The 26,042-nt window shown below is 32.0% G+C and overlaps 1 protein-coding gene across 6 annotated transcripts in view; it reads right to left on the minus strand.

Moving 5' to 3' along the window:
- Nucleotides 1-26,042, minus strand: part of LOC106644772 (protein fem-1 homolog C) — a 144,307-nt gene that overhangs the window by 103,253 nt on the left and 15,012 nt on the right. For 2 of the 6 annotated variants that reach the window (XM_023391499.2, XM_014360435.2), the window contains exons 1-2: nt 4,784-4,890; nt 2,816-3,302 (exon numbers count right to left, since the gene is read on the minus strand). In XM_023391499.2, coding sequence (XP_023247267.2) covers nt 2,816-3,260 — 445 coding nt within the window. In that variant the 5' untranslated portion in view covers nt 3,261-3,302; nt 4,784-4,890. Of the gene's footprint in view, nt 1-2,815; nt 3,303-4,783; nt 4,916-23,840; nt 24,116-26,042 lie in introns of those variants that run through there. The other 4 variants (XM_089597562.1, XM_014360438.2, XM_014360439.2 and 1 more) reach the window with 4 other exon arrangements.

The raw sequence follows: 26,042 nt of genomic DNA on the forward strand, positions 1-26,042 counted from the left end.
GCCATAAGTTCAAGTTTTCACTTCTGCCTGCACTCCCGGAGTGCTACTTGTACTTGTTTTTCACGCCAATTTTCAGTTATATAAAATTTGTCTAGTGCATCGAAAATGCATGGTTCGGTTATCATAAGGCTTGACAAATTACCATTTAATTTCGTGGTATCATAAGTACTTTTAGTTCTAGGAAGTTGTTGATCTTCAACACTTATTACGTGGCCATGACCTTTGTAGCAATGCAAAATCCATAGAAGATTTTGGTAGAAAAACTTTTGGAAAAACCACAGATTTAATTAAGGCCTAGATTATCACCTAAAATTAAAATACATTCAAAATGCACTTTGTAATCGTTGCCATCAATGCAATAGACGGGTAGAGAAAGCATCAAAACATCAAAAACTTGTCAATAAGAAATTTTCTGTGACTCCGACAAAAATTGTTGGAATTGCTACGTATTGTGATCTGAATACATGGAAAAATAGTTTTAGGGCATTGTCGTAACGCTTTTTTTTGTTTTTAAAAAGATAGTAAAAATTGACTAGATTTTTTCTTCAAATTTCACTGATAATTTTTTTTTGGGCATGGTATCGCAATGACAGCCAAAACAATTTGTTCGCTATTTAAATATCTATCGATCGGTGCTGGTTAGATTATCTAAAATCAATTTTTCCCGAAGATGTAAGTATAGTAAAAAATGTAAACATCGCCATTAAAAAATTTAATTTTGCAACATTATTAACCCTTACATTTTTAATGAAAATTCCTTAAGATTAAGAATTCAATACCTCTTATAGGGATCTTTAACCACGCGCAACGATTTTTGTCTAACATTAAAAACGACGTCACAAAACAATTAATATTTTTAAAACTTGAATTGGCTGTCCTAAACCTCACAGTACAGTTGGATTAAATTTTCCAAGTACATTTTCGTATGCAAACTGGAAATTTTAATACATGAAAAAAAATATTTTTTTAATTTTGACCCCAATTTTTGATAAAATTCAATTTTGCAACATAAACCAATCGACATGAGTCTGACGTTTTATAATTTACCGTGTTACAACCATTTTTACTTGATAGAGTACATTTTGACGCGAATTAAAAATTATTACGATAACGTTTTTTCAATAAAAGTTATTAACAGTTTAGTGTTTATTAAGATTGCTTGAATTTTAATTTAAAAACATTTTTTCTACTTCTGCAGGGTATTTCTTGTCGATTTTTAAAAGTTAGTAGTTTTATTTACATTATCAATAAAAAAAATGTTGCATAATTAAATTTTACAAAAAATTGGGGTCAAAATCATCTAAAAAACAATGTCCTGTAATAATCTAAAGTCTTATGTGAGATATGCCATTACAAATATCTGTTTAAATTTTTATAAACAGTCAATAGAAAATTCTATATGTTATAGATGATCTTAAAATCATATTTATTGTCATTCCCTTTTTTTAAATTAAGATGTAAAAGTTTAGAGAAGTTAAACTCCTGTTTACAGGAAATATAACTACAACAATATTCAAGCACTGACAACTTAATCCAATTATAACTATAATATGTTGTGCTGACTGGGTGTAGAGCGCTTGCGTAGTTTCTATAGATAGGTCTGAACTCATGCATACACTTAGAAAAGTGGTGTTAGAAAAAGTATTATAACTATAGTAAAAATTGCTGTATTTTTCGGAAACATAATCACCGTATAATAAAAATCACTATTTTATATAGTAAAATCGTATTATATTAAAATTTGCTATTCAAAATAGTGATTTTTACTTTGTTCTGAAATAATTTTTATATGTAAGAAAGAGAAAAATATACATTCATATTATTTATGCGCAGGAAATATGTAACTAACGGAAGATTAAGACCGAAGATACAAGATTAATTTTCAACCCTTATAAATAAAAAAATATGTTTCTCGGAATGTTTATATTAGTATAACCTTAAATTTTAAACTTAACAGGCATGTATACCTATAGAGGATCTACTATCTTACTGAATTGACGAAAACGTCGTATGAAATTACTTTCGAACATGGTAATTTTTACTATACTGAATAGCAATGCAGTGAAATCAGAAATTTTACTATATCACATAGAAAATTCTGCTTCACAATGTGGGACATTTTAAAACGATTGCAATAAAATTTATTGTGTTATACAAGTAAAAAAGTTAAAAGTAGTTATACAGCATAATAAAAAATCACTATGTCTAACACAGTAAAAATCATGATAGCTTAATTCTTACCATACAACTACTTTTGTAGGGCTGCTACATAATAACTATTTAAAATATAAAAATAATTACTACAATCGTAATTATTTGCATCATCAGATGAGTATATCTCAGCTTTCCTAAAAAATATAATTAATAACACTATTTCTAACACCTCTTTTTTGATTGTATACGTAGGACTGTGCAATAAATTCTTCATGTTATTACAATCAGCGTCTTGAACAAAATACATATACATAGTCAACGGACACGGTACAACATTCCCTCGTATAATATGTCATTGGCATCCACACGGTAAACAAGATCCACCTTGACATAATAATCTTGGCCCAAGTTAAGAAACAATTTGTCAATGTCAATTTAAAAAAATGATAAGAACATTTGGTTGCTTAATGGCATAACAATTTATCAAAATGAATGAGTAAATATATTTGTAAAAAAAGTTATTCACAAGCAACTTCAAGCCCTGTGGTAGCTAATTTTAAAAAGAGTCACCAAAAAGTGAGCCTTAGATCTTTTTTTATTATTGACACGAATGAATACTCGTTGCATGAGTAAATTTTTCTTTCTAAAAATTTTCACTTACCAACATGAGTCATAAAACAGGCGGACCTCACAGGCGTGGATCCTGAGTCAGAAACTGCGTTGACCTTAGCCCCATGCTTTATCAGACACTTAAGGACAGGAAGCTTTCCTGATACAGCAGCACACCAGAGTGGCGTCACACAATGCACCGATCTGTCATCCGGAACCTCATAAATGCCCCTTTGTTCAATATTCGCATGACAAACTGTGATAAGGTACTCGACTATTTCAACATGGCCACGCTTACAAGCAATGAATAGTGGGGCACAGCCGTCTTTTGTCCGACTCACGAGCTCCTTTAACTCATCTGCCTTATATTTCTCAAGACGACTGCGCAAAAGATATGATAGCTGAGCGCCTGGTGCTACGTGCTTTATGTTCTGGACGAGATCGTTAAATAGCGTGTCCATAGATAGAGAGAAGTGCTCTCGGTTTGGTATCCACATCGTAGTCCAGCGCCAGCAGGTTTGCTTAGCTTTGACTTCTTTCTGGAATGTGTAAAGTAACTTCTATTACTTTTATTTATAAGAATTTCCTTTAATACTACTTTTTTGTCGAATAAGGAATTAACAATACTGTCAAAGAAAATTCATATGAAGTCCTTAAAAATAACATAAAATTAGTTATTTATTTTGAAAATTGTACTCTAAAAATTATTTTTACAACTAGAATTTACTGATAGCTAGATGTTGGTAAAGAAAAAATTATAATAAGTATTGATGGACTTATCTTAAAAAAATTTTTAACTGTAATAAAAAATGTTATTTTATAAAATTTCTCATGAAGTTTTAAAATAACTTACAGTTTTACGAGCGAATATAAAGAAACTTTGAAAGAAAACAAAGTGTGATCTTCAAAAAATTATAATTAACTCATTATTATTAAAAAAAAAAAAAAAAAAAAAAATTACAGAAATTTTTCAATACTTTTCACATTAAATTATTTTTGCAGAATGATTCAGGAACAGTAATATATTTGGTCACATTTTTTAAATAAAATGCAGATCTACATTCTTTAGGATATGCATTTACAAGATATTGACATCCTCATTATAATTGCTCAACAAAAAACTCTCGGCTTTTTTCCAAAACATATCTCTTTTATCACATACGTAAGCATGTATTAGTATTCAAAAAATTCTCGGATAAAAACTACATTGTCGCTGTAGCCTTGCAATTTGATTGCTTTATTAATATTTTGAGCAAAGTAATATTCAAAATATGTGAAACTCAAGATCACAGCACTTTTTAAGACCGTTACTATTATCATACATAGTTGAGTATGAATATGTCAAGGACAACTTAAAAAATTCTTCTACCAGAATACGAATAGATTTTAGGAGCTAGAACTTCTTAAATTGTCATCGCATCAACTCTAAATTTTGTGCGGTAGTGAAGAATACTCTCATCAAGTGTACGTGAATTAACATTTTGCTGATTTAAAATTTGAATAAATGGATAAAAGGTATACTCTACTGATAAAGTAATTTTAAGTAAGCTAATATAATCAAATAAAATCTTTTGGATCCCGTAATTAAGAAAAATACTTTCATATTCATCTGTGAATGCACAAAGTTAATAGTTTCAGTACTTCTTTTACCAGTAATTTTTGGTAAAAGAAAAAAGAACTGTCACTTTAGTGAAAGATCACTATAGCAAAACAATGAAAATGTTACAACGTGATACGATGAAAAAAAAAAAAAAAAAAAAAAAAAAAAAAAAAAAAAGAAATTATAGAACAACTTACACTGCGCAAAGATTTATAATTAATCTAACTTTACTTTGGGAAGAAAGAAAGAAAAAGTAAACAACAAAAATAACAACAGCGAGAGTGAAGAAAGCGAAAAAAAAAGATAAAAAAAATAGGAAGATGAAGAAAAGAAAATGAAATGTACAAAATAAGTAGAATTTAGAAAGGTGTAAGTATAAAGGGTAAAAAACTAGAGTATGGGTTCATTTTCACGTCGTACGTATTGTGAGCGCAAAACTTCTACTTATTCTGTGCTCTTGATGAAAAGGTAATAGTATTTAAACGTATATGTGCACATGTATATGTATATAAACAGGTTTATAAGTAGAGATCACACGCGCTTGTCCCTTGCCATCGGCTGCTGCAACTAGACTGGCAAGCACGGTCTCACTCTTGACAACGACTGCAACTCTTCCGAGTTCCAATTAATAAAATTGACCTTGAGCTATTGCGAGTAAATAAATGATGAAGTGAAATTAAAAGTGCAACAAATAGCAAGTGAGTACATTATACCCAAAATTGATCGAACAAGTATATATCTTTATCACTTTTTTCCCTTCTTTAAGATCAAGATAATCTATGAGTGTCTGATAAGATTGGTTTTAAGAATGAATAATTTTTCGTAAATTTTTGTAACAGAATTGAAAATGAGCTGTCCCACACTGAAAAAAAATTAAGTCGAATCGAGAAAACCCGTTTACTTTAAATGCATTTATTAGAACTAAAAAACTTTTTACTTGATTCAACAGTATTTTTTTAGTCTGGAGTTATTATTTATTCGTAGTGAAAAAAGAAATTATATATATAGTTGACAAATACTAGAAATACAGTTAGTTTTAAATCAAGAAAGGCTTTTTCCAAGTAGAGTAAATGAGTTTTCATAAATCTAGAATATTCTCTTTAGTATATATAAACTAAAATAGAAATTTTTATTTACCACTGTTAATTAGGTATTAACTTATTTGAGAACTTATTTTTATGTAATAATAATAATATAACGTGTTTTAAGAAAACTTAATGCAAGAATAGTTCCAATGATATAATTTTTACAAACAAAAATAAATATATAGCTAAACTGAGTGAGTATTACATAGATTAAATTTTGAATTTTAATAAAATTAAGAATGTTTTCTTTACACCGAAATGAGGGAGTAAAATTATTTAAGTTTTATAGGATAATTTTTTTATTATAATACATAGTGCATGAATATGGACTACATCTTGCATGAACATAATGATAAGACATAATGATGGATATGATAGGACAAATACGATTTTGCTACTAGCTAAAATCTGTACTTGACACATCTATTGTTGGAAGTATGAAAAATAAGAAATCGATAGAAAAAAAAAAGAATGGAACTTATTTCGTTTCTGAATTCATCAGTATGGTGTGCTAGTGATCTTAGCCATACAAAACCGCGGCTAATACTTCATCTAATACGCTTAGATATTATGCGATAGCAAGATTAATAAATCGTGTCAAAAGGTATTATAGAAAAGGAAACGAGAGGAGGTACGTATTGTCACCAAAAATCTTGTATCAGCTTTGTATTAATTGATTAATCAATTAATGAATTTATTAATTTGGTGTTGAACATGATGATAACTTTTTCAAATTAAACTGAGGGAGTAAAATTATTTGATTTTTACAAGATTATCGCTGTTTTTTCTAAAAGGATTAATTTTTTTTTTAATGCATCGATTCTCGGGTAACTTGTCGTAAGAAAGCTTTATGCTTGAATAGTTCGAATCAAATATTTTCTAGGAATAAGAATACGCGTCCACTTCCATTAAAACAATACAAGTAAGAACACAGTACTATAATACTTACAAATTAGTAAATATTTACTTGTTTTTTAAAAGTGTAATAACTTTTGTCTTACACAATGAATGTACCTGAATCAAACACAATTTTTCGGCTCTCCGTAACATTTCAAACTTGCCCAAATTTTAACATTTTTTTTAAAGCAGTATTGTATGTCATTTTTACAGAACACATTTCAATAAAAACATATTTTTAGAAAGTCTTGACTTTCTGTTAGAGAAGTTTTCAATTTCTTCATAATAAGTCAAAAATTTTTAGAGAGGTTACATCATAAATGTAACAATCTGAGTCAGAAACAGGTAAATATTCTTTTGTTTTAAAAACATAAATTTGTTTTCAACATACGTTTGTCGCCTTTAAAAAATGTATGTTTTATAATCGACAATATAATATATATGTATATATATTTAAATTAAGAAAACATTTTAATTTATTTACACAATGACTATAAAGTAGTCAATATATTCTACTTACTAGAGAAACTTTCTTCGAGCTGTGAATACGTTTTATTCGTTAAAAAAACATGTACTCGAAACACTACGATGTTTTCTAAAAATATCTAAACTTTTTTTAACAAGTTAATATTTCTTTGTTGCAAAAAAATATTGCTTTGAATACAGCATAAGTCGGTTATACTTGGAAAACATCTACTTGTTATTGAAAACTTTTTGAAGTGAAACTTCTTATGGCACGTTGTAAATTTTTTTGAGCGACACGAAATTTCTGAGCCCCCCACTACTCCAGCCACTCTCTCTCTCTCTCCACGTCCCCGTTGCCACCACATGCTATACTAGCAGTGCATCCCTACCACTCCAGCCGCTCTCTCTCTCTCTCTGCCTCGTCCTCCTTGCCACCAGAGCAGTGCATATACGCGTAGAGTGGGACGTGGGATGGCCTTTCTCTCTGCCTCGCTCCCCTTGCTACTACATGCTCAAATTTTTACGTATATATATATATATATATATATATATATATATATATATATATATATATATATATATATATATATATATATATGTGTGTGTGTGTGTGTGTGTGTGTGTGTGTGTGTGTGTGTGTAATGAGGTATTATTTGTTATTAAATAACCTCAAATTCGTATTTTAGTTGTACTTTTCTGACATATGAGTTGTAAATTGCGAAAAATTTATAGTATACTTTGAAAATTAATAGAGATGTCCACAAATTAATTTAAAGTATTGTTATAACAATATTACCTCATAAAATAAGAAAAATCGTCATATCTAGACGGAGAAGCAAAATAGGCCAAAAATACCGATTTTTCACGGGCATCCTATAGGGGAAATAAAATATTGAAACGCACAAATTGAGGTGTCATTTGTTATGATTACATAACCTCAAATTCGTATTTGCGGTATATCTTTATGAAATTGGAGTTATAAATTACGAAAAAATTGCAGTATACTTTAAACATTAATGCAGATGTGTGAGAAGAAATTTAAAGTGTTTTCATGACAACATAACCTTAAAAAATTAGAAATAACACCACATCTCGAAGGAGAAGCAACATAAGTCGTAAATACCAATTTTTATGGGTTTACTAAAGGGGAAAAAACAATCGAAGCGTACAATTCGGTTTGATGAAAACATGAGTTTCAGCCATTTCAAATACGAAATTTTCTTTACTTGTTTAATGTTATTGAAAGAAATTTACTTATTTTACTCGTAGCAATAACACATATGATTGCTTCTCATATAATTTTCTGTATAAAATGAGTTCAATATTTGATACTTGAAGTTTCACTTCTATCGTGGGTCCCACGACTCATTTTTTTTTTTCTTAGAAAGAGAAGCCTGATTTTCCATGTAATAAAGTACATGTTTGCTCCTAGTAGCTATTTTTTTAGTGTTATAAAACATACTGTTATGTTCGAAATGTATTTACTTATTAGAAAGAGTAATTTACTCTTGCTTGTAGACAATGTTTACTTAGACCTATTCTAGCATAAAACAACTAATCCTACAGAGTACTAGACATTATATTTTCAGTGCATACAGCATTTTTTTTTTTTATGTATCTATAAATTGTAGATGTATCTAATAAAATTTAGCTTCGGGTAGAATATAGCTACTTATCTTAAGGATGCAGAATGCATCCCTTAAATCATGAAAATGTCCGAATTAGTTTCAGAGTCATTAAGACATTTTCTTATCTTTTACCAAATTCATCCCTGGGTCATTAATCTTTGTCATTTGATAGTATAAAGTTATCACCTATATTCATAAATACTTGCACCTCGCTTAAGGTAGCTCCCTTGCGAGAACCTACGGAATGAAATATGTTTCATTCAATCGATTTTGATCTACTGAATCCAACGGTGTCCTTGTTTATACATCAAGTAGAGCAAAATTTCGAGATATTTGAGTTCAAAGTTAAACTATGTAACATGAGCTCAAATGGCAGAGCACCAAAAAATCAGCTTTACGCAGGTATTTCCCAACTCACAATAAAAAATCTGAGCAGACAAATTATGATGTACTTGTAGAAAAATCTCTGCTCTTCTCAATCCTGTCATGTAAAATGCTGATAATGGGGCAGTTTCCAAAGATATTTGCTAAGAAAGACGTGAAAATCAGCTTCGTGGTTATAAATGATGCAGAATACCAACACTGATGTACGTATACATATACCTATACATACACAAGTGAAACTCTCCTACTTGACTAGAGCAGTAGACAAAGGAGCTACCTTAAGGTCATCAAATTTACATGCAGACTTTGGTAAAGGAGGCATCACTCGTTGCTGTTCAGAGTTAATATTGTTTCTTATTTTTATATATCTTCTTCATTTAGATCTGGCTCCTTTTTTAATAGAGTTCAATTAATTGCTTACCAGTTGAGATAAATAAATAGAAATATTTGTCGTTACTTTGCATTGTAATAAATTACTTAGTTGACTCCAACTTGTGATACTGCAACTGGCCCATGATTGTGTATACTTGTAAAAGTAGTAGAATACAATTAAGCGTAGCAATGGCACTTACAATACGTACACACCCAACACTAAGGTCTTTTAGCTAAGTCCTCCTAAAATATATACAAATACCCTTTTCGAGTCTATAGATAAAGAGAGTATGCAGCAGTTCGGCTAGCACATCAGAAATAAAACCACTACATTACTGAGTTTTATTTTATACCCAAGAGTTTCAAGAGTTAGAAAATACATACAGACAATTAAAAGCTCAAAATATTTCCTACATGTGTGCAAAATAAAGAATAGGGAAAAATTCAATGAACGATAAGAAAACGTCTTAATAATCTGGGGGTGAATTATTCAGTGAATAATCAAGTGACAAATTCAATATGGAGCCAAATTAGGAGATTCCCATTTATCTGAACCTACAGTGTACATGAGTGCATAGCCCCTTGGTAGCTGATTGACACAGCAACTGTCTAGTAAGCCGGCTGTGTATTCGATCTCCATCTGGAACAGTTTTTTATTATTCCTATTTGTATCTTAAAATTTTCTTCAAGAATAATTTATTGATACTTTATTTAATCTTATAAATTATTTATTGTTATTCATTATCGGAAAAGACATATACGGGCTGAGGTTACATGGTTAATAGTACTTATACAATACCTTCGTCTATACGTGCCTGTTAATATTATTTATACTATGATAAAGTATTCAACATTTTTTTGTGCACTTGTTAAATTAATATCGAATGTTTATTAAATCAACTTAAAAATTTGCTGTTTTTTAGGGTCCAAAATAGTAGTTTTCGTACCATTGGCGCAAAGTAAAAAAACGTTTCTCAAAGGGGGGGATTTTTGTACTTTTCTGCCCAAGGTCCGAGTGATGTTTTTCTTTCTGAGGGCGTAAGGTCCTACTACTTTGTATCCATTGGCCCACTTTGCAACCACTTATCACTTTTTGAACTTCGGGTAAAAAGTACTTTTCTACCCTAGCGTGCAAAGTCATTTAAGGGTGCAAAGTGAGACCCAAGGGCTCAAAAATTTCGGGCCCATAGTAAAAAATGGTAGATTTCGTACCTGGTGGTGCATGTCACCACGTAAAGCACCAGGGACTCTTCGTGCTAGCCCTCATTGGATGCACCTAAGGTGTGAACCCTATTTTTGCTACTGAGGGCGCACTAAATGGTCAAATGATTAAAAAATCGCCTAAAGTAGAAAATAGTGGTTTTTCTACGAGTTTGAAGTCTTTGTTTGCGAACCAAGAGGTTTGCGGCCCGAGCCGAAGGCGAGGTCCGTAACGAGGTTCGTAAAGGAGACTTTTCGAACGAGTATCGGAAAACTGCTTTTTTTCCCGAGGAAGTACCAGCCTCCCAAAACCACCTGAGGGCGGAAAAAGTAATTTTTGGACAGGTAACGAATATTTTTTTTAATATTTTTTGAATTTTTTTAACATAAAGAATTTCTGGCTAAAGTTTTTTAAGCATCTAAGTTTCAAAGTTAAAAATTTTCAACGTTCTAAAATTCTTGTTTTATTGTTATTTTTAATCATGTAATGCTTAATTATAACTGCATTATTTTAAACTTCCCAGGGATCAAATTGTATTAAAAGGAAGTACTCTCTTGAAACCATTATGAAAGTTTTCCAAAAAATGTCTTAAGGGGTGAAAGTGACGGATTTAAACTCCTTTTTTTAGATGATTGTATAACTTTTAATATAATACCGTTCTTGGGAGAGTTGGCCACGGTAGCACAGTTGTTTTGCTTCGTTTTTTCTATAGTTTAAGAGCTCAGGAACACATCGATACTCCCGAAGAAAAGGAGCACCATTCAGATTTTTCAATGCTTTTTCAAACGGAAAAAATAAATGGGGCTACTTTTTGTAGGGATTGCCAACTTGCTCACAAGTTCGAGACCAGGCCTTTGCTCACTTGGCTCGCACCTCTGGTAAACAAATTTTTTTTGTGCGTATATCAACTGTGATCCGATGGTTCAAAAGCCATGTAAAATAAGATGTCCCCAGTGCTCTGTAAGTGACTGATTCACAAAAAATCTGAGGAGATACAGTTATTTAATTTCCCCACATCCACAATTCACCCACATCCCACCTAATTAAGTTTTTTGTAAAACCAAGTCTTCCTCGTCATGCGAAATGTTTATTTGACCGACCGATAAAATTGATAGTGTAGCTCCCGAATCAATCAGCATATCTATCGGATGCGGAACGTGAAAGCGCGGACCTACAAGTTTCGTGTTTGACGGTATGGAAATTAATGCACGTGGAAATGGTTCATCCGGTACAAAGTCTGGAATTCGTGACATCCTAAGAAAGGTTAACGTTATAGAAAAATGGATAGTGTGAGATCTGAAATCTGAATTTTTATGCTACACTTCGTACTAGTATTTAAAAAATTGATCGCATCCACAAGAATTGAACACGCGCTCAATGGCAAACTTAATTGGCAAGTAAATTTTTCTGTCATGAAATAAGCTGCCGCACATGCGACTAAAAGTGCCCACGCCTTGACAAAGTTGCCCCATATACTTTTAACTCTCATGATTGCGCTCATTATTAATCGCAACTGCAGCGCTCAGGAACTCGTCTCCAGCGCACGTTCTTAGTCAAACACTAGGCTTCTCGATTATTTCTTTTGCGATTCTAATGTTGTGTTGTAACGGTGTGATGTTGATCGTTACATTTTTTATACGTCACCAACTTACATACTCATGAATGCTGACCCAAATAACTTGTCCACGGCCCCTTTGATTGTACAAATTTCCAAGGATCTTCGACACTCAATTTACTATATTTCGAGCATAAACAAATATAATGTGCCTCACCACACTGTGCGCACTTAATCGCAGCTGTATTTGTGACTAACGCGCGCGCAGACAAATCACATTTAGCCTTTTTGACCACATCTGATTCTCGCATTCTCTTCTATTTGTTGACTTTATTTACGGGCGTAATTTCATTTCCCACCGTCAAAAGTCAAAACGTCGTTGCATTAACAACTTTAAAAAATTCCGCAAGCCTAAGAAGCGCGTCTGAATCCAACGATTCCTCTATTTCTGACGAATACTAATCGAAGCCCGCCCAAACAGTCGCACTATGATTGTGTTATTCAACACTATGCTCAAAAAAGACAAAACAGTTAGATGCTTACAACTGTCATCCACCAATTTCGACAGCCCTTGTACATTTTTAGACCAATGGCGTATTACCTAGAAGCACGTCTAAATATTTTGCCCCGAGAATTCTCTTGCGATCGTATACATCGTTGAGCAACTGCCACGTACTTGCATAATTGGTTGCGGTCGCGTCAAAAACCGAAATTTTACCAAGCGCTTTTCCCTGTAACGCGTCTTTCAAGTAAAAAAATTTCACAAGATCATCGATGTCTGTGTGCGCATTAATCATTGTTCTAAACGTGTTCTTAAAAGTGATCCAGCTATCGTACTATCCATTGAATTTCGGAAGTTTAGCAACCAGTAACTTCAGAAGATTTTGCTTCTTGATAACTGATGACAAGGCGAAAGTATTGCCACTGGGTTTCGAATCTGACAAAGCCTCAGCTGCCGCAAATATTGGCTAAAGTTTCGCTGCTATCGTGTATTACCGTTTGCTTATGCTCTTCATTTCTTTTTCGTGTGCATCGTTGGGGTCAATAACTTTGAGATCATCATTCAGCTCTTCACACACACTAAGCTCCTTTATGCAATCAAATCTTAGCCAAGCCTTCACTGTGTTGAACAGTTCATTTGCAATCAGCGTCTCGAACATTGTGAGCAGCCCCATAGCGTGGAGCGCTTTTGCATTACGACCTTGGCTCGCAACATTTTCGTTTGGTCGATATCAATAACGCACAAAAATAAAACCCAAACTGTCCAATAAATCGAAAAATAATTGGTAACTCACACTAATTTTGTACAGAAAAAATCTCACAAAAACAATTTCAACCCTAACGGTATATGACGAAACTAAAGTAAAAACAACAACGGCCCAATTAAAAATAATAAAAAACCTAGAGGTAAATAAAAAAATTAAAAAGGCTACAAGAAAGATATTCACCTGGATATGGCAGGAGCTTATTTATTAAAAACGAGACACTAAAAAAACAGAATTAAAAAAATCCTGTATTATTTGAAATCGGTTGAAAACCCTACAGCCTTACCACAAATAATTAAAATGGAAAGAACTGAATAACTCACGCAACTGCAAGAAGAGACGCTAGATATTAATGTTGTATTAATTCAAACAATTCCAAACTATAAAAAAAAAAAAAAACTCAATGCGACGCCTAAAAACGATGAATCGAAAAACAAACGCCATGAAAACGCGGTCTTTCATGCCAGTTGGCCCAAGCATGCCTCACCTACCCCGTTTTTGGTGCTGTTGAGACGTACTTCTGTGTACTTCTATATTTTAGAGCATTGCTGATACCTTCAGTGTAGTTTTTCGTTTAGGTGAGACTCAAGCCGGAGCCAGGAAGGCGTTAACTTGATACTCATAGGTAATAAAAGCCTTCTGGGGACAGGTAATATTGTTTTTATTGACTGATACTTTCTTAACCTCAACTCTGCTACTGTGGGGTTCTTAGTGTCTAGACGACTGTTGACAACCTGTACCACCGCACATTGTACTTAGCAGCCTATAGTCCTTTCATACCTGTACATGTAGTATTGGTGGTCACCTATTTTTGCATCTGGAGGGGGTTGGCACGTCATGCACCTTCTTTTGGACTACATACTGTAACATTAGCGTACGCTACTCTAAGTTAAGAAAAAAAAACAATATATATATATATATATATATATATATATATATATATATATATATATATTCACTTTTCATCAGTGCACGCTACAATTAGCGTCCGCTATCAGCCACTCCGACATTAGCGTACGCTACCCTAGGTTAAGACATTTTAAAGTTAGTAACACACGGTACAGCTAATGCTCGCTATAGTGGTACAATACCAATGTACACATGCTATGAATTCAGATACAGTAAAGTGAGCTTACAGTGCTAAATGTTTAATTTTGTTCAAGACATGCAAAAGAAAAATTTTTTTTTGGCGTTTTAAAATATTATCATAGTACAGAATTTCGTACATTTGAGAATTCTGTTGAATACAATGGGTTGGTTACGACTATACATGTGTGGTGGAAATAAGTGAACTTCTGATCAGCCTTTGTCGAACAAATACTGTGATTTCGTTATTAAACTTATACGTGTGCTTTTACATTTTATTTTTTTATTAACACAACGATCTGTTGTTGATAACATCTACCAAAATAGCAGTTTTTCGTAATATATGTTGTCTTGGAATTTTTCTAACTAATTCTGTAAATTCTTCAATGTCCTTATCATTGCACTCAACAATGACTTTTTAATCAAATTTGTAAACATTTTCCGTCAGTTGAGAGCTTTCAAACTTTATTTCCATCATAGTCAACGGCACGAAGAATTTTTTAATCTTATGTTTTCCAGTAGAGAAAAAATGGGTGATTCCCCTTCAAAATTTTTCCAGGAATTCGGAAAAAATAGTTTTTTCCAAATTAACCCTCGTCTTCATTTGTTCATTTAACAACTTATGAAAAAATGCCAATTTTTTATTTAATTATTTGCTTGTATCTCCACTTCTATTGCTCTTAAAGAAATTTTTTGAGCACCAATCTCTTCGTCATCAAGTTTCCTATGAAATGGATTCTTTTTCAAATGCGTTATTTATTGTTAATAACACGTTAAAGGCGGAAAAGTAAAAAAAAAATTTTTAAACCGAAAACCTTTCTATCAACTTAGGAATAAAACCATGTTGTCAATTTGAATGTAACCATGAAAAATTATAGATATTAAGTTGTACAACAAAAAGCTATTTGTGAAATTGCGAAATAATTATTAGTTTTTTGTTAATTCATTTACTAAAGTAAGACTTTGAAGTGTTATTACATACTTAACTGATAGTACATCGACATTTCGCGTCGGTAAAACGTTGTATTTAATAAAATTAATAACAAAAAAAAAAAAAGTGATTTTTGTCAATTTTATCGTTTTTTCGCGAAAAGTTGTATTTTGCAACTTGAACAATTGCAAATGTCTCAGTCAATTTTGCATATTTTTGTTTGCAACAAACGTCAATGCATTTTTCATTAAAAAATACAAATTAAAAAAAGAATTCTCTAGCTTACTCTGAAGCTGAGATATAAGGAATTGATGTTTTTTGGAACAACGGACCAAAAATTGAGTTTTTTATTGCGAAAAATTTGTGTATCATCTTCATGTATATCTGCATCATACTGCCAGAGCACTTTATTAATTTCAATAAAAGAAAACCTAAAAAAAATTTAAGAAAGTCGCATTGTAACAATCGGCGTTAGTTCAGCGCCTCCATCTGTACCCCTCTCTTGCGACTAGGTTACCGATCTCTTGCGGTGTGCATGGGACAAAACACAAGCTCCAGCTGGCATTTGAATTTAAACAAGTTGTTGCACATAATTATACAGTTGAAAACATAGTATTATATATGCAGCAGGCTTTATTAAAAAATTAAATACAAAAACGGATTGGAAAAAAAACATTTATTCAAATATTTGTGTACATTAGATTTCAAATTTTTTTGATACATTAAAGTTAACCTTTTTTTAATTATTTAATTCCACAATAATTATCATCTGTCTGACCATATGTTGCACCATCTATCATTGCATACATGCAGTCGTCATCGTCTGCAATCTCTTGCGTTGGATCCGAATAAGTTTCTTTGTCCATTCTGTTCGGTATTTCATCTGCGGTTAAAGGTATTTCGGATGCATTGTTGCATACGTCTTCTACCTCAATCGTAACTTCAACAACCAATTAGTTTAATACAATATACTATTCAGCTGTACAATTATGTACAACAACTTATTGAAATTCAAATGCCAGCTGGAGCCTGTGTTTTGTCCCATGCACACCGCAAGAGATCGGTAACCTAGTCGCAAGAGAGGGGTACAGATGGAAGCGCTGAACTAACGCCGATTGTTACAATGCGACTTTCTTAATTTTTTGTTTAGCTTTTCTTTCGTTGAAATTGATAAAGTGCTAAGGCAGTATGATGCAGATACACAGGGCGTTCTGATTTTGAGCCCGGAAAACTTAACCACGAGATAAAGCTCATCAAAAGATCTCGAAAAGCTTTTTACAAAATTTGGATTCGATGGATAATTAACAAGATATTGTTGTTTTAATAATCGATCAATTTCTCCAATCACAGAGCACTTAGCCTCAGTAGGCGGGGCCTAAGCATTGTGTAGGGGCGACTACGCATAGCTAAACTCTTTTACGGAGAAGGTGGTAATAGGTATGCCAGGAGACAAGGTTACCGGCTGCAGAGATTTGATCAGTTACCTATACCAGCGCAAAATTCAAATAGCAAGGCCGAAGTATTTTAACCGGAGATCTGATTTTTGAGAAATGATTACGCACGTTTACTACGCTTATTCAGTGCATATTTTTTTCTCAGTAAATTTCACAAAAAAAAAATTCAATTCAAATTTTTTTCAACATGCATCACCTGATAAAAAAAACCAGTATGTGAGATGGTCTCGTGCGTTGAGCTTGAATACTCAGTGTAACTCTTGATCTTTTAACGTTGAACTACTTGGAGATAAAATTTTAATTTTTTGTATACTGTAGATGCAGCTTATTTCACGCATTTACTTGATCAAATTTTTTTATTTTATCAAACTTTTCAGTCTGATTTACGAAAATAAAAAAAATAAAAAATAATGAATAAAATTACGATTAAGCAAGACATGTGCGTTTATGGGGCACACCTCTCTAACGTGTAAGATTTTACTAAAAAAGGATCAGTATTTAATCCATACGAAGCTTTATCGTCTGAGAAATAACAGCTACATCTAGAAACTAGAGGAAATCTCACGCTTTCAGCGCGATGGCTCAGCGCGAATCAGAATGCTTATTTTTCCATCTACGTGTCGATAGGTCTTGAACCTCTTGATCCCTGGAATACCTGGAATACTATTTGAAAAAAAGCAAGAAAATTCCGTGCATCGAGCTAGTTCATTTATTAAAAATCTTCTAAATCTAGAGCTTTGATTATCTAATTTTAAAACATAACTATTCTTATGCCCTTCAACGTCATCAGCACTCAAAGTTCAAGTAGGCGGAAAGGTCCAACATGGTGAGAGTAATTGACTGGCAGAAGCTCCAATTTTTATTTTTGTTTACTTTTTTTTTTATCTATGGAAAAAAGAATTACAAAATTTTGAAACTACTTTAAAGTAAAAAATAAAGGAAATTGAAACAACAAACCAGGGGGTATTAATGGGTCATGGGATCCACGGTAAAAAAGAAGTTCTTTAAACATGAGATGAGTATATACACAATTTCTCAGGTTACAAGAGAGTCGCCAGACCCACAGGAAGAACGAAGCTCTGTAAACGTTAGTACTGCATTCATGTTGTTTACTAAAACAAAAACTTGCAAAACGAATTAAAAAAAAACAATAGTTTAGTACTCATGTTGGTTGAACCTTGTGAGAACGTCGTGCATAAATACAATACTTACGAAGTTCAACCATCGTGAGTCCTAAACTATTGTTTTTTTTTTTTTTTTTTCATTCGTTTTTCAAGTTTTTGTTTTAGTAAACAACATGAATGCAGTACTAACGTTTACAGAGCTTCGTTCTTCCTGTGGGTCTGGCGATCCTCATGTTACCTGAGAAATTGTGTCTATACTCATCTCATGTTTGAAGAACTTCGTTCTTACGGTGGGTCCCATGACCCATTAATATTCCCTGGTTTGTTGTTTTAATTTCCTTTATAATTTTTTCATTTGTTTTTTTTTTTGGTTTTTTTTATATGTTGTTTTATTTTTTTCTTTATTATTATTATTTTTTTTTTTTTCATATCTTGTTTCTTTTTTTATATTTTATTTTATTACATTTAAAAAAATTTTTTTGTATTTCCTTTTTTGTTTTCTTATTTTATTTTTATATTTAATTTTTTTTTTCCATTCCTTTTTTTATTTCATTTTTTTTATTCCATTGTATTTATTCATATCTTTTGTAATTTTATTTCATTTTATTTTCATATTTCATTTCATAAATTTAAAAAAAATTGTTTTTTTCACTTATTTTTTTGCGATTTTATAGCCTATTAATACAATTTTTGTTTTGTTTTTATATAATTACTCCATGACATTGCGCCATTATTTGTTTATCAAATTCAAAATAAGTGCCCTTAAAAACCATTAAAATAATATGAAACTCAAAATATATTTATGTAATGATCTTACATAATTCATTTAGGATTGATTTAATAAATTACTTCATTGATACGTTCTCCAACTTTATCCTACATGTTTTTTTTTTTTTTTTTTTTTTTTTTTTTTTTTTTTTTTTTTTTTTTTTTTTTTTTTTTTGATGTATTATTTAGAAAGCAAATACTTAATTTATCATAAATTAAATGTATTATCAGTGAATGCACATAAGAATGGAATACTATAGTTACGAACCACACGATGAGTATACGAAACCGACGTTCTATAGTCAGCAATATGCGTTCAACCAAAAAAATTTTTAAAATTCTTGACAAACTTCCATGAAACAGATCTTTTTTTTTTTTTGTAACAAAGTTTTTCTCAAACTAACTAAAACATAATTTAGTGTTTCAATTACAGTGCTTGGAAAATATTAAGTACAAGATGTAGATAAAAAAGTTTTGTGCCCAAAAAATGGGCAGCTGTTTTTTCTTTAAAACAATTTTTATGAACATGAATGTTTGATAATATTCGTACTTACGCTAAAGTATGATTCATAAAATTTGAAGGCCTTGTAAAAAAAGCTAACAAGTTAGAAAAACTACTGTTCAACGAAGATGAGTCTGAAATTTCGAGCGCTCGCCCAAGTTATTTTTGAAAATGTATGAATACCCTACTAACTAGAAACTAAGCTTTGCTAATGACTAGAAATAACTTTATAATAATAACTATAAGTACAATAACAAATTCTTACGAAAAATAAAAAGGAAAAAACCATTATAACCAATTTCACCGGGACTCCAGGAGTGAAGAACAGGTTTTCAGTAAAATACGCTCAGTGACCGAGACATATGAGCTTTACCCCAGTAGTTTTTAAATTTTTTAGTAAAATTTTCAGTAGCAACCTAACAGTATAATTCTTCAAAATTTTCTAATTGTGAAAATATTATAAATAACAGCAGAAACACCAGCGTTCGTCATAAAAAATCGAAATTTTTTATGAACTTCTGATAGCAAATCGCTGTTCTTTGATTTTCCCCTGCCAATATTTTCTATACTCTTTAATTTTGAAGCACAGAATATGCTCCTCAAGTTTGGAAATGATCCAAGTTGAGGAAAAATTTTGGCACTCAAGAAATGCACGGTAGATCTGCAAAAATTAGTCGATATTTTCGAAGCTGCGCGTAAAAATCGGGTAATAACCGTTTTACCCCGGCCTTTTCTGTTTGTACAGTAATCTATCGATTTTTAGTTTACTAGTAAATTAAGTCATCTGTTGTACTGAAATCAAAACATATTTTTATATTGACATTTACTTTAGACATTATCAATACATTTTTTTTGTTTTAATTTCGTTGTTTTAATTAATTTTAATGAAATGCACGTCTTACTGCGTAAAGGGAAAGGAAATTAAGGATACTTTTTATTTCCTTTAATCGAATCACCCGCCAAGGCTTCGTGTGCTAGTCTGCATACGTTTGTGCTTGGGCAACTTAACCCGCCCTAATGTCATGTACTTACATCAGGTCTGCATAAGCGTCCGTGCGCGTGTGATCTCTCTCTCGCGTCTACTTAACAAGTGGCGACTTGCTTTTGTGTACTCCAGTGGCTTGCTTTCAGTGCGATGTTTGGCGTTTGCGCAGTTCTTTAGCTGTAAGTAGAACGCATGTGCGAGCGCATGTGCTTAAGGCAACTACGTTCTTTGTGTATTGTACTCATATATTGTTCAACTGAAAGGTGTCTGACAGAATCGAGTGTGTAGTTACAGTGATCGTGTAGACGTGCCTTATAATTTTAATAAAATGACACCAACGAAACCTTCGATCAAATCCATATCACGTAAACAACGACTGAGAGCCACCGCCAAGAGGTAGCGCTTAGGAATAAAATACGCGAAAATTGCTTCCAAGTTTATAAACTCGTTACAAGAAGGTAATGTACTGAAATACTCAGTTGGATCTTCAATTGAAAAGGTAACTTTTTTAATCTTCCCAATGTCTTTTTGTAGAACACGTTAGTAAATTTGTAGTCTAATGCATGGTAGTAATCAGTGTAAATTCGTGATATACATGACGCACGTGATCCAGATTGATTCGTTCTCCATTAATCTGTATTACTTTCTGTCTGTTACCCAGTGAAAAGGCAATTTTCTTACTTTTGAATGACTTGATTTAATGCAGGGGAGGTGGGGGTGAAGAGTTTCAGTACGTTTTTGTCCGCATTAGTTATCTTTCCTACATCTCGGGTTTTACAGCAATCCTGTCAGTACCTTTCAGCAGCCAAGTGCAGTACTATCCCATACTGTAGTATATATGGTATCATAGGTTGACTGTTGTTCTCTTTCTCTTGAGAGAAAAAATGCGCTCTCAAGCAGCATTGTGTTGCGTTGCCCCGTCTAATTATACTGAAAAAGGTAAACACGATAAAAAGTAGTGTTTTCGTATTCGTCGGAATAGCTGTCAATGAGGGAGTATCAAACAATTGATCAAACAATAATGGGTGTATCACTAACATGCACTGTACCGAGAAGAAGTGATGAGAGCCGAATAGAACAGACAAGTTAGGCATATGGAATGGGAAACGCTATACCTCTATCGTATAGCTGCTCCTGTTCACCGCCAGGCAGCGTGCACATGGGAACCTTATATTTATATTTGTAGACGGTACATCTGATGTAGACGGTGTATTTGACGACTTAGGTAATTTCACTGTTTTAATTAACGATGTATGCATGAAAATGATGATCAAAAGTTAATTTTCGATAACTTATAATCTTAAAATTAATTACATTTTTAATTCCTTTGAATAACTTGTTTTTTAAAAATAAGAATAATTTAATAATAATAATAATAATAATAATAATAATAAATAAATAAATAAGTAATTGTAAGAATCAGATCAACTACAGCAAATAACCAAAAATTAATCACTCTTGAAATATTGTATTTTACACCAAAAAAGGATGTAAATGTAATTTCAAATAAATAAGTATGTTTAAAAAAAAAAAAAAAAACATTTAATCAAATTAATTAATATTAATTTAAATCAAATTAATAATGAAGCTTAACGTTGTTTTTAACAGATTTAATTAAATAATTGTTTTCTTCCAAAAAGTATTCTTTATTGTTGCATATTTAAATAAAAACGTTAATTTGAATAGACTAAATTTTTTTCCATGTGAACCTTGGTATTCATTCGGTGATAAATATTTCTACAAGAAGAGGAAAATATGGTTTTTCTAAAAGTATGGGTATAGCGTAAACAATCTATGTTTGCATAAAGTAATTTAGAGCCGAGACGAAAAGTCCTAAGAATTTTATTATTACCGCACGCGCCTCTATTTTTTTTTACATGAAAATTACAAAATTAGTAGATAATAATTGTGTTCTTCAATACCTTTTCCTTTTCGTACTCGGAAAATTAAAAAAATTAGTAATGATAGTTATTTTTTCCGATACCTTTTTAATTTCATACTCGGAGAATTAAAAAAAAAAAGTAGATAGTAATTGTATTTTTCGATATTTTTTCCTTTTCATTCTCAGATGCAACTAGTGGAATGTTCATTTTTAATAGTTATTATTATGTAAATTATCATATTTCAGGGAAAAGTACGAAATCATGTTAATTTCTTTTTTTTTCTAAATATGTGCGCACTTGTTGCAGGATTGATTAATATCTTGTTGCAAGTATGCTCTTGCACGTAAACCCGAATACTATTTCTCACTTTTACACAAGTGCACAATGGATTTATATGCTTCTTTTTTGTCATAGCATGTACTTTCTTCTTTTTTTTTTTTCTTTCTGTTTTTGATCTACTTACAATTAACTCGTAGTCATCTTTACGTCTCGCATTACATAACAGTTTTAGCTATGATATAAATAAAAGTAGAAAAAAAAATGAGAAATTTATATTTTTAACTGTCTTTTTGATTAAAATAAATATATTTTAATAGATTGCAGGGGTTTGTAAAAAAAATGCAATAAGTTATTCAGAGATGAGATAAGATACATGTGGAATGAAAAAGACTCAAAAATGAAAAAAGAACTTGAACGATTACTTATTGCAAAGAATAAACAGAATGTATTTGGAAATCAAAAGAATCATACTTGCGAGCAGACATACGCAGAGCAAGATAGACCGTATGTTTCGAAAGACGGACAAGTAACAAGTAAACAAGAAAATAAATGTGACTCTAATCTTAATGTGTCAAAAAAAACACATTGCCACGTGTACACGATGATCGACGCCAAAATTTTTTGCAAAAACAGATAGATAGAGATTGTGCATATAAAAAAGATTCTAGCTACATTATTGTACACGACAAGCATTATCGAGTAATAAGTATTGAAAGAGATGGCAACTGTTTATTTCGATGCCTCTCTTATTTTTTACATGGAAACGAAAACCGTTATACTGAAGTTCGACAGGAACTTGTTAACTATGCCGTCAAATACTGGGATAAGTGTAAAAATAGACTCGAGTCCACAACGTGCCTGCATGCGTACGAAAATTCTGGGATGTACAAAACGATTATGAATCGGGATTCAGAATTTGGCACGATGTTTGAAGTAGTGAATTTTGTTTTATTGAAGAGCAAGTCCGTAAATATTGTTATAAAAGTAAATGGTAACTCGTCAGTTTACCCTATAAGATATGACGGTGATAATCATATTATAACGTGTCACATGCTATTCACTGGAAACGAGCTGAATGGTCATTGTGACATCTTAAGCGAGATAAGTATGGATAATGATAATCGATGTGATATAACTGGTACTATTCTAGTCAACGGTAAAAGTAATGTTTTGAGTAATGGTGAATGTAATGATGCAGAAGTTAGTAAGCAAAATCTTACGAAATTTAGTAAATCTAGTCGAGGCCAAAGTGATGATAGTATTAATGATTATGATAGCGATATTGACTGTGATAGCGACGTTGAAGCTAATAGTTGTACCAGTAGTATTAAAACCGTTGAAGAGAAGGATGATGATCTTGATATCAACATTGACGACGAAGATGATGTTAATGAAAGTATGGAGAATGTTGATGACATTGACGTTGATGTAGAAAACGATTCTGCAGAGGTCTCATCCGAAGAGAGATCTGTAAAGAGAAATATCAAGTACAAATTTGATGTTGCTCGCGTCAGGTACCCATCAGCATATTTTAAATTTTTTGAAGTAGAGTGTGCACCTTACACGGTAAAATTTGCGGTAAAAAAGATTATGTCATTATCTTGGCACTGTACCTGCACGTTGGGATTCGGAGGTAAAGTTCGGTATAACGAAGACGATATCGTTTGTTACGCTGAATGTAGATCTGCCGAACATAATCAGTGGTTCCGATTCCGAATTTACGACGTCAACTCAAATACTGCGACTATGCTAATTTCCAGTGATAAAGAGGGCTTACAGTATGTTCACAGTACTATTGAAGCAGATCTAGTATTTGAGCAAGTTCGTGGTCAACGGAGGATAACTTTGGCAGAAAAATTACGATATGGAAGTACTGCCAACCTTTTAGCTGAAATAGAAAAAGACATTTGCGTCGAATTAGTTCAAGATGGACATATGCAAGACCTAGTGAGACAAGATACATTACATAAGATAAAATCAGAAGATGCTAAAAAAAATCGCTTATCTTTAAAATCAATAGACTTGGCTGACCTGATGCAATTGTATTTCAATCAACAACTTATGGCCGATCCGTTTATTAGATATATAAGTTTACCTATATGCGTACTTATGTTTACAGAAGAAGATCTCAGACTAGTATGTAGAGAAAATAAAGTTATTTTACACATAGATGCGACCGGCTCTATTGTGAGAACACCACAAGGTTTACAAGAAAAACAAATTTATTATTATACCATCCTCACTAAGTACAAATATGAGATATTGGAAGTTGTTCGATGGTTTACATCTGATCATACAGTATGTAGCGTAAAAACTGTATTAAATATCTATAAAGCATTTGTTATACAAACAGTTAATCGTTGGCCAATTGTGTCAGCTGTTACTATAGATTGGTCGTGGCCGTCCATTCATGGGATTGGAGTAGTAGAATAAGTAGAACAAGTAGAATAAGCAATGCTTTTGTAGAAAGTCAACATAAAGTAAACAAAGAGCAAGTTTTTCAAGGAAACAGGAATTCGTCGCTGGCTGATAGAGTGAGACAATTCGAAAATAATCGCAAACAGATTATGTCTAAATTGGAATTAAAAGTAAGCTTGAAAGGCAGTAAAAAGCAGCATACGTCAAATTATCCAGAAGCACACCCTGATTCTTACACTGAAGAAAAGTGGGGTAAAGGTAAAGGAGAATATAATAGGAAAAAAGGTCATGATAAATTAACGGAAATCAACAAGATTATAAATAAAATGAGTGATAATGAAGATAAGATCTCAAAGTGCGAGAATAAAAAAATAAATAAATCGACGAAAAAGACTCCGGAAAACTTGCCCTCAAATAAATACCAAAAAAGCATCAGCAATAACACAATAGCGAAAACAATTTTAAAAAAATACAACAAAAATAGTAGTCGTAAAGTGGCCTATCTGTAAATGACTTAAAAAATAAAAAAAAATAGTTGAGTTACATAAAATTGTTGATGTACCAAACAGTGACAATCGTAGTGATAAAATGGAAAAATACTTTAATGGAGTAGTGCAAAACCTAAATTATTATTGGATATCTAAATCTGGGCACTTAGCAGTGAGTTGCTATAGTTCGAAAAAATCTTTGAGTCAAGAAAAATGTTATCTCACCGCCCGCAAATTCAGTAGTTTAAAAGATCCTAAATGGGTAGATGGACAGGTAATTGATGCCTATATATGTTCAAATATAGACGAATGGGATCAGTGCACATTTATATGTACCGATGATATACGAACATTTATTGGTGATTTTTCTGAGCAACGACTGATAAACGCTTAAAAAAAATTAATATTAAAAACCGAAAAAAATTTAGAAAAAATTATCTTTATGCCGTATTTATATTTTTCTCATTGGTATTTGTTAATGGTACATCTGGAAAATACAACGTTAACTGTATTTGATCCATATGGACATACTAGTGACGAAAAAAGATTAAAAGAAGCAATTACTGCTTTTGTAAAAAAGCTACAAAAACATCAAGCTTCTACAAATATCGTAAAAATCAGTGGAAAATCGAAAATGTAAATAAATGTTTATCCCTGCAAGCACCACGTGACGTGCACAGTTGCAGAATGTATGTGATGTACTATGCACAATGTATTGGCTCAAACACAGGATTTAAAGAAGACTTCGATCCTGCAGCATTTCGTCAAACTGTGGCCCAAAATTTGTTATTAAAATCAAAAAATCTAGAAAATTATTGTCTGCATTGCTTTCGTGTACTTGAAAGTAATAAAATAAAATGCTTGGAGTGTAACAGATACATTCATACATCGTACACTGAAAACAGTAAT

The sequence above is a fragment of the Copidosoma floridanum genome, unplaced genomic scaffold (assembly GCF_036245765.1).
Source record: "Copidosoma floridanum isolate Cflo_tuat_1 unplaced genomic scaffold, Cflo_Japanese_pri ptg000033l, whole genome shotgun sequence".
NCBI lineage: Eukaryota > Metazoa > Arthropoda > Insecta > Hymenoptera > Encyrtidae > Copidosoma > Copidosoma floridanum.